Here is a 9,781-nt window from a genome sequence, read left to right as displayed (position 1 = left end):
AAAAATAAGTCAGGCGTGGTGGCGTGCACCTATAATCACAGCTATTCAAGAGGCTGAGGCAGGAGAATCACTTGAACCCAGGAGGTGGAGATTGCAGTGAGCTGAGATTGCAGCACTGCACTCCAGCCTGGGAGACACAGTGAGACTCCATCTCAAAAAAAAATAAAAAAAAGAAGAAGAAGAAATAAGGGAACAGAAGGGTGCAGGGGATGTGTTGGTCTTGGCTGGAGAAGGTGGGTTTGGAGCTACTCCTTGGCAGGATAATAATGCTAAGAGCAAACACTTAAGAGAAGCCTCTCTACTTCCTACATGTCAGCATCACTCTAACTGTTTTATGTGTATTAACTCCCTGACTTCTGCAACAGCCCTCTGAGATGGAGATTTATTATCATCATCCCCATTTTATAGATGGAGAAACTGAAGCCCAGCTAGATTAAGTTATTTGCCCAAGGTTCTACAGCTACCCCCAACAAAGCTGAGGCCTAAACCAAGGCAGTCTTGCTCAGAGTCTGTGCACCCAATTACTATTACACACTGCCTCTTTTCAGGCAGGACCATGGATGGTTGAATGGAGAGATACTCACTGCAGCCACAGGGAGGGGACCTGAGGAAGCCCCAGAGGCCAAAGCAGCCTGGGAATGTTCTAGGAATGTTACTTAGGTAGGAATACTGTGCATCCTAGCAAAGACCTGGCTGGGTGACTTAAGCTTCATCCACAAGTACCTGAAGAGTATTACAAATCCTCACAGAATAAATACCTTGCTGCTGCATCTCACCTAGGACCACTGAACAGATTGGTGGCTGAGCAGCTTGCTCACACATCAGTGCTGGCAGTTGAGTCTGAGATTAGAGGGTTGTATGTTAAACTGCTAGTGCTTTTTCTGTCCACTGTAGCTGATCACATCAAGCATGCCTCTCCCATATGCAGTCCTGTGGGCTTCTCAGCATGCCTCAATGTACCTGCTCCAGAATGTGTTTTCCCATCTCTTGGTGATGCCTTCCAATTCCCTCCAAGTCAATTTTGCATATGCCACCCATCTATGCATTTAAGTCCCACATCCCAAATGCCACTCTCAGATTTGGTGAAAATGCAGTCAGCCATTTTCACATGATGTGATGACAGAAAAATAGAAATGTAAGTGCAGTTGTAACTATTATCCAAGGATCTCTGAGCTGGAATCTTATATGTACCAAATTCCCCAAAAAGCAAGTACTGATCAAAAGTCCCCACAAAGCAAGTAGTGACCATTTGGGTGTTTCCTTCCTCCCTATCCCCTTCCCTCCTTCTCTTCTATGTATCTCCTTTACCTGCACATCACTTTGTTTCCTTCATTTCCTTTCTCTCCTTCTTCTTTGCTTGTCCTGTTTTTTGAACACCTACTTTGTAGGTGCACCCAGCCTATCCATGCCCCATCCACTGCCATCACTTCAGCCTGGATGGGAGGTGGTCTCAACCCCCTAGACTTCTCCCTACTAAATTCACCAAGAACAGTACTAAGGTCTCCAATGACCATAGTGGACAAACAGCAGAACAAGCAGTATCCTCTGAGTGGGAGAATCCTCTCCACCCACCCCTGCCCCAGCCACAGCCCACCTACAGCTTTCCTGGGAGAAAGAGTCTGGGCTGTCCTGTCTTGTTTATTTCCAGGAGCTTTAATTCTCCACATCAGTCTCTCTAAACTTTTAATCCATAAAAAATGTATCCTGCCCCTCAATATATTTATGCAAAACTAATATGCCTATGTTACCAAATGAATTCACATTCTGAAACATGCACACAAAATAAACATGTTTAAAGTATCAGATAAAATAGCATTATAAATAGAAGTTCTAATGTTTTCTTCCTGTATCCACCTTGCCTCAAAACACAGCTTTAAATACCCAGCTGCCTGCAGCCCATGCTAACTTGAGTTTCTGTTTCTGTATTTGCAGGACATGTTCACATTACAGACTTCAACATAGCAACGGTAGTAAAAGGAGCAGAGAGGGCTTCCTCCATGGCTGGCACCAAGCCCTACATGGGTGAGTGTTCCAGCCCCTTCTTTTCATGTGAGCAGGCTCAATGCCTAAGACTCAGCATCCTTCTCTTGTTTCATCTGCCACTGCCCCCGCTGTACACCCTCCCCCCATGCTCACATGAGGTTCCATAGTTCCCAGTAGATAAAATGCTCTCTCAAAGCTCTGGACCTTTCCAAGCTGTCTCTGCTTGGCAACCTCTCCCCGCTTGGTTTTCTAGAGAACTCCTGCTCAGCCAGAGAGCCAGAGCTCAGGCTTGAGAGGGTAGCAAACGAAACAAGTATTTTCTTTTCCATTTATGTTCAGTATTTGCCAGAATTTAACTTGGTGGTGGTCATTCGGAATCTATATTCCTAGGCACCCAGTGTTCTTTCAATGTGTAGTTTTAAATAGTTTTTTAAGGACTTTTTATGGAATTATCATTTTTAGTATTCATTCTGTTCTCTTGCTTTTGATTTCTTGGTTATGGATGCCTCCTATCTGAATGCTGGATCCTCTTTGCCAATCTTCAACAATTGTCACTGTCCCTCAAATCTTTATTACCTCTGGCTTCATTTCTTTAAAAATGTTCTTGGCCAGGTGTGGTGGCTCATGCCTGTAATCCCAGCACTTTGGGAGGCCGAGGCAGGCGGATCACTTGAGGCCAGGAGTTCAAGACCAGCCTGACTAATATGGTGAAACTCTTGTCTCTACTAAAAAAAAATACAAAAATTAGCCTGGCATGGTGGCAGATGCCTGTAGTCCCAGCTACTTGGGAGGCTGAGACAGGAGAATTGCTTGAACCCAGGAGGCAGAGGTTGCAGTCAGCTGAGATTATACCACCGCCCTCCAGCCTGGGCGACAGAGTGAGATTCTGTCTCAAAAAACAAAAAAAGTTCCCATTGTTATATTTCTCTTTCTCCCAAGGTATTATCTATTGTATTTTGTTTTGTGTGTTTTCTAGTGAAGTCTTCATTTCTGAAATCATTTTCCCTTTATTTCTTTTTCCCTAAGTTCTCTCACCTGATTTCTGAGTTTTTTATTCTAATTTATGTTGTTTTTTATGTCTTATGTAATTTTGTTAATGCTTTTATTACATGTTAATTCTGAATGTCTATATTTGTTGTCAATTACTGTGTAACAAACTGTGTCAAAACATAGTGGTTTAGGACAATTGCAATGTTATTTCTCACAATTCTGTTGGTTGACCAAGTTGTTTCTCTTCAGGATTGGCTGGGCTCACTCGTGAAGATGCATTCAGCTGGTAGGTCAGCTGGGAGCTGGGTTCAGCTGGGACAGCTGAGATGAATATATCTCTCTTTCTCTATGTGGTCTTTCATCATCAAAGTGGCTAGAGTGAGCTTCCTCACATGGTTTCAAGATAAGATGGTAGAGCCACTTCCCCCATGCTTATCAGAACTCTGCCTGCTTCACATTTCCTGATGTTCAGTTGGTCAAGGCAAGTCACATAGCCAACCACATGGAAGGGAACTGCATGGGGTACAGGTGTCAGAAGGCTGATTAACTGGAGGGCCATTAATGAAACAACCCATCGCTGTGTCTTTTAACTCTTTTGAAAAGTAGGCAATGGTTTCAGTCTGTTTTATCAGCACATCTTTCTGTGTGTTTTTATTCCAATGGTGTTATTCTGCTCTTCATTCTCTTCTTACTTACAATAACTTGGAATTTGACTTTCATACTTTTCTGTTCCTCTTTTGTTTCAATATTGTTGATTCTTATTAATATATCATATGCACAAGTTATATGCCTAGATAATCCCCATTTACCATTACAAATAATATAAGAAATACGTGTTTAAGGCTAGAAAATGTAATCAGTACAGCACAAAAGTGCACAAAGATTTAAAGCCCATATTTTTTCATATCTTTCTCCCAGAGGTTACAGCTATTCATGTTTTCTTTTCATTTTCTTTTTTCAAATGGAAGAAGGAGACCTTAGGAAGAGTAGAATCTGATAACTGTATGAAGCATTTATAAGCAGTACCAAACCAGAGGTGCAACTTTTGCCGCAGAAGACTAACCACTGGGATGAGGAGTCGCCATCTTGGCTGAACTCTCTGCTGCTGTCTGTCATTTAGCAGTGAAAATGCCATTTTCAGTTTGGCCTCACTTAACTCTGGTCAGGTTGTGCCTTATAGGGCATGTATATTGAATTAAACAACCAAAAATCTTTCTTCTCTGACCTCATACACAGTGCCTAACACAGCCCGGAGGAGTTAGGGCTGCACGTGGGTATTGGGGTGGGGGGACGAGGCTTAGTTTGGGCATGGTCGAGGGTTTGAGCTCCACATGGCCTGAGGAAGAAGAGACCTCTCTGGGCCCTTGGCAAAGTCTAAAGTCCAGCCTAACTTCATGAACACTAGGTTTTTGGGGATCCACTATAACCTTCTTAATGACTTTCTTACACATTTAAAAAGAAATGACTATTTATTTCCCTGGAAGGATAAATTCCACCTTTGGACTTGAGATCAAAATAAAACCAGCTAAGGGGCCTCCAGCAAGACAGAGGGGTAGAAATTGCTTATTTATGTGAACTTTGATTTTGTGAACTTGTAGAAGATGGTGTGGTTCAGGATAGCATTCCTAACTTAACAGACCTATCTCTTGTGTTGTTTGCGAAGTGCCAAAATCTAAGGCAGCTTGTTATTAAGGTTTCCTGGCTCTGTTCTCCTCTCCCATTTGTATCTGGAGTTTCTCTTTCCTTTGTCTGCAGGGTTCCTGTCCTGATGCATTTTGGTTTCACTTCACTTCACACAGTTTTTCCTTGGGGCTTTTTCCTGGAAGGAGCTGTGGCTGGTGGATTATAGAATTTTGATGTCCCAGACTCTTCCACCTCCTCCAGAATTTATCAACAGCTATTTGAATGCTCCTGATACTAGACTGGGCAAAATCCTACCAGCTTCAGCTGCTGTTCTCAAAGTGGTCAGCTGTGCTTCCCAGTGAATACCTGCTGAGTGTTTTGGAGTTCTCAGTTTTCTGGTCCATAGGATACTGCTTTGTTCTTTCTGTGTAGAAATCGCTACCATGCAGGTCTTGTCGCTGTTGGTGTTTTGCTCCTACCCATTTGTATTTTGAGGGTTTGGGGGACAACTTAATTTTGCAGCAAATGCATCCATGCGTTTTTGCTTTAGCCATCTATTTGCTCTGTGGAGATTCAAAATCTATATCATCATCTCCCTAGAATCCATTACTCATGTCATTAATCTTTCATTTATTAAATAAATTGACTAAATAAAGTTTGGCTACAAATACTTGCAATGGTATAAGTAACAGGCAACTTGCTTTTGAGTATTTACTACACATCAGGCACTGAGCTAAGTGCTTTCCACCTATAATTTCATTTAATGTGGAGACAAGCTCATTAACTATAACCTATAACTTCTTTTAATGCCCTCAAACATGAGATAGACACAAGTATTTCTTTCCATTTTAGAGTTAAGGAAATGGAGGTAAGGAGGTTGGGTGACTTTCCCACACTGACATTATTGGCAAGAGTCAGACCCAGGTCAATGTGACTCCAAAACCCAAGCTCTGAAGTACATCTCAACCTGGCTTCTCATGACCGCAACTCCTTTTTAGCAAAAATACCAGCAGATATCCATATAAGTGAATACATCTGCTTACAAGTAGTCTTAGTCTTCATGGGAGCCTGAACACTTACTCCAACATGGCTTTTTTTTGTTGACGACCTTTCTGAAAACCCTTTCTGGAAGAATCTGGAGCTGGGGCAAGTCTGACCGATGAGGTCACTGCCTTGAGATTCAAGAGAGATTAAATGGGAGTATTCAGCAACTGATGGGATGGAGAATGGGGGCAAAGGCTACTTCCCGGGTCTCTGGACTGTGCAACAGAGTGGTGTTAACTCTGTAGGGGACACAGCAAGAGCAGTAGGTTTGTGGAGTGGTGTAATGTGGATGGAGAACCTGCCAGCATTGAGATGCAGCATAGCCAAGCAAGTGGATGAGATCCCCCAGGGAGGATGCAGGAAGGCAGAGGACCGATTCTGAGGTTCAACAATGCTGTGCTGGAAGGGGCCGGTGGAGGGTGAGAAGGACATCCCACCAGGGAGGGCCAAGAACAGAGATGCCAGGTAAGGGCAGCAACTCCCATTAGAAGCCTGCACTGTATTCCTACAGATTTGTTCTGATTGCCTTCACACTGTTTCCAAAAAGCAAGCTGATGTCAAGGAGTGTAGAGCCTTGACCACCGGGGAAGTTCAAGACAGTTTTGTTTCATTTTGTTTTTCAAGACAGAGTTTCGCTCTGGCTGCCCGTGCTGGAGTGCAGTAGCGCGATCTCGGCTCACTACAACCTCCACCTCCGGGGTTTAAGCGAGCTCCTGCCTCAGCCTCTCGAGTGGCTGGGATTACAGGCATGCACCACCATGCCCAGCTAGTTTTTGTATTTTTAGTAGAGATGAGGCTTTACCACTTTGGCCAGGCTGGTCTTGAACTCCTGACCTCAGGTGATCTGCCTCCCTCAGCCTCCAAAAGAGCAGGGACTACAGGCGTGAGCCACCGCACCTGGCCAAGTTCAAGGCAGTTTTCTGCCAGCCCTGACGTCTCTGCTGCACATGGCACCGTGCCTAGTAGACTCACCCGAGCCTCCTCAAAGGCTGTACTTGGGTTTCCTGGCCTCCTTCCTGGCTTCCTTCCCTGCCTCACACTGTCTGAAGCAGCCCAATCTGGGTTCTTGGCCTCTAGGAAAGCAGAGCCATGTGGACCCAGCTGGCCACTCTCCTCCATGGCCTGCCTTCAAAAAGGAGAAGAAATCTGACCTGGATTGGGACCCTGCTACCTGCTTGTCTTCACATTTCATCCTCAGAAGATTCACATGAGGTTTCCACAGCTGTCTTACTTTATGTGTGAGGAGCCTGAGGTCCAGAGAGGTTAATTAGCCTGCCCAGGGCCACAGAGCTGGTCAGTGAAGGAGCCAGAATTTGAAGCCAAGTCTGTTTGGATCTCAGGTCTATGCTTTTGCTGCTACACCAACCTGCCTTTTAGACACTGACCTCCTGGATCATAACGACAACTTTCTCAGCCAAGTTATAAGTTCATTGTCCCAGCTGTATATGAGAGTACTGGTGTCCTTCCAATTAGAAAAGCTTCCGGCCTGACTTAATGGCCAAATGTGCAAAAGATATTTTTATGGGCTTTAGAGGGCACAGCTGATTTTCCAAATGGTTGTATTTTGAGACACTGTGGTTGGGTAACAGTACCAGGCAGTGGGAGTTTAGTGGGGAAGATGGGGTTAAGGGAGGGCTCTCTCAATAAAGTGAAATCCTGCAGCTCCTGGGGCTGTAAATTCCTAATGCCAAGTGACAGGTTTGTTTATTTCACTCACTTGAGCTGTTCAGTTCAAAGGCCCAATAACAAGTTCCCAGAATGTTCCCAACACAGATTCAGAAAATGGGCTGATGAGTAAGCTCCCAGAGGTAACTCACAAAAGATGATCCCGGAAGAAAAATTTGCATAGGACTGAATTTTCATTAATTAAAAGAGCAGATGGAATTTGCAATTGGAGAAAAAAAAAAGATCTGTCTAAAATGTGCCAGATTAGAAGTCAGAAATGTTCCAGCAGCCACCCAGGGCTTCAGAGTTTATTAATTTGAGGTGAAATGAAGAGCAGGGCATTCATTCAGTAAACATTTACAGAGTATTTAGGATGCACGGGGCTTAGTTAGGCACTGGGGCTGCAGAGGGGAATACTGCTCTCCTCGTCCTCAGACAGATCAAGTGAATATAGTTGTACACAGGTCACAGTCAAGGAGGACAATGGTGTGGCCACTAGAAGGAGGTGCTTCTGGCATGAAGACGGGGAGATGAGATCTTTTTGGAAAGTTTTAGATAGGTTCCTGGAGAAGGTGAACATCTGAATTAGACTTTATGGATGTGCTCTGTTGGGTAACGATAGTGAGAGGACATTCAGGCAGACGGAACAGCCCCATACAAAGGCACAGAGGAGTAAAGCAGCCTTGTGTGAAGGGAGAACTTGTTAGCTCCATTGTTTTACAGCTTCCAGAACAAGAGGAGTGGGGGAGGGAGAGAGGAGACAGGCCGGACCACAGGAGTCATGAATGCCGTGGTAAGGGCCCAGGGAACCAGTGGAAGGTTCAATGCTGGAGACCACTGTGATCAAGTCAGAGAATTAGGGCCTCAAGAGTGGTGACCTTGGAGAAACAAATGAGTAACAGGAAAGCATTAGGGGTCGGTCTCATGGGGGATGGGTCCAGGTGAAGTGTGGGCTTCAGCATGGGGCAGTTGAGTGTCTTCCACTTAGTGGCTGAGTGAACCTGAGTAAATCTCATTACCAGACATGGTGCACATAAAGCACCTACCATGCTAAACACTCAGGAAATGTCGGTCACTGAACCAGAGCACCTCTCAGAATCCTCATCTGAGAAATGGGGTTAATGGTTTATGCAGTCAGCCTTGGGAGGTTGCTTGTGAGGATTCACCGACGTGAGTATAGAAGGCATATAACATAATGCCGACAAAACGTAAATGCTGGAAACCAGGAGGCAATATTAATGTTGTTGTTCTGATTGCTAATAATTTGATGACTATTTGGTATATGCTGGACACTGGGAACACGGAGCCAAATCCAACATTCCCCTGCCTTACGGAGCTCCTGCTCCAGGTGCGGAAACAGACTAACCAAATCCTAGTTCACTGCAGTGGCTGTGTTGGCCAGGGGATAGCAGGTGCTAGCCCTAGAGAGATGATGAGCTGTTGCGTTGTCAGCACTCACCGAATGTCAGTTCCCTTCCCCCAGGACACTGCGGTGAGCACACAGGGATGGTGATGGTGATGGCAGCAGTGGCCCCTCTGCAGTGGGGGAGGTGCAGCCAGGGGTCCGTGCTCCACAGAGCCAACAGGAGCCAGGAACAGGCGGAAGCCCCGCCGCCCCCTTCTGAGTTGGAGAGGCGGGATCCCTGCTCTCCTGGGTGCAGCTGTAGCTGCTTAGCTGCGGCTGCAAACCTGGGCATTCCTGTGCTCTCAGGGAAACCCCATTCCCCCTTAGGCTCAGAGGCACCTGTTCCCACTGCCTGAACTCTCCCCGCTCCTGGTACCCACTCCAACTTCAGAGCAGGTTTGTAGCCAAGCCTGAGTACATACCAGCCAAGTGTGCATGTGCTCAGGGAAGCACTGACACGCCAGCCCCCTGCTGCCTTGACCCCTCCAGACATTGGGCACTGACAAGCATGAGAGGGAGGCTGAAGAGGTGCTCAGGGTGGCTCAGAGCTTACCTGCAGGAGCCCATCAGCACAAACAGCCTGGGTACCATGAACAGCGACAGGAGGGGGTCCCCATGAAGCCCACTTTCAAGCCAGGGATGGTCTGATGCCTGGGGGCCAGGCCACCAGTTCCAAGAACCAGAGTAAAAACTTGCGGTGTTTTTTCCAGGCCCACCCATGGCGACCCATGGACCAATCAGCCTGTACTTCCTTCCCTCCGAAGCCCATAAAAACCCCAAACTGAGGCTGGGTACCGGTGGCTCACGCCTGTAATCCCAGCACTTTGGGAGACCAAGGCAGAAGGATCACCTGAGGTCGGGCATTCGAGACCAGCCTGACCAACATGGAGAAATCCCATCTCTACTAAAATACAAAAAATTATCTGGGTGTGGTGGTGCATGCCTGCAATTTCAGCTACTCAGGAGGCTGAGGCAGGAGAATCACTTGAACCCAGGAGGCAGAGAGTGCAGTGAGCCAAGATCATGCCATTGCACTCCTGTCTGAGCAACAAGAGTGAAACTGTCTCAAAA

At 46.0% G+C, this 9,781-nt stretch overlaps 1 protein-coding gene across 2 annotated transcripts in view; it reads left to right on the top strand.

Moving 5' to 3' along the window:
* STK32B (serine/threonine kinase 32B) overlaps window positions 1-9,781 on the top strand; it is a 440,962-nt gene that overhangs the window by 365,290 nt on the left and 65,891 nt on the right. For both annotated transcript variants that reach the window (XM_017539152.2, XM_037742226.1), the window contains one exon: window positions 1,933-2,022. In XM_017539152.2, coding sequence (XP_017394641.1) covers window positions 1,933-2,022 — 90 coding nt within the window. The remainder of the gene's footprint in view (window positions 1-1,932; window positions 2,023-9,781) is intronic.

This window comes from Cebus imitator, unplaced genomic scaffold, assembly GCF_001604975.1.
Source record: "Cebus imitator isolate Cc_AM_T3 unplaced genomic scaffold, Cebus_imitator-1.0 Scaffold117, whole genome shotgun sequence".
Classification (NCBI taxonomy): domain Eukaryota; kingdom Metazoa; phylum Chordata; class Mammalia; order Primates; family Cebidae; genus Cebus; species Cebus imitator.
Note: the sequence above shows the minus strand (reverse complement) of the source record. Positions and strands in the feature narration are given on the sequence as shown.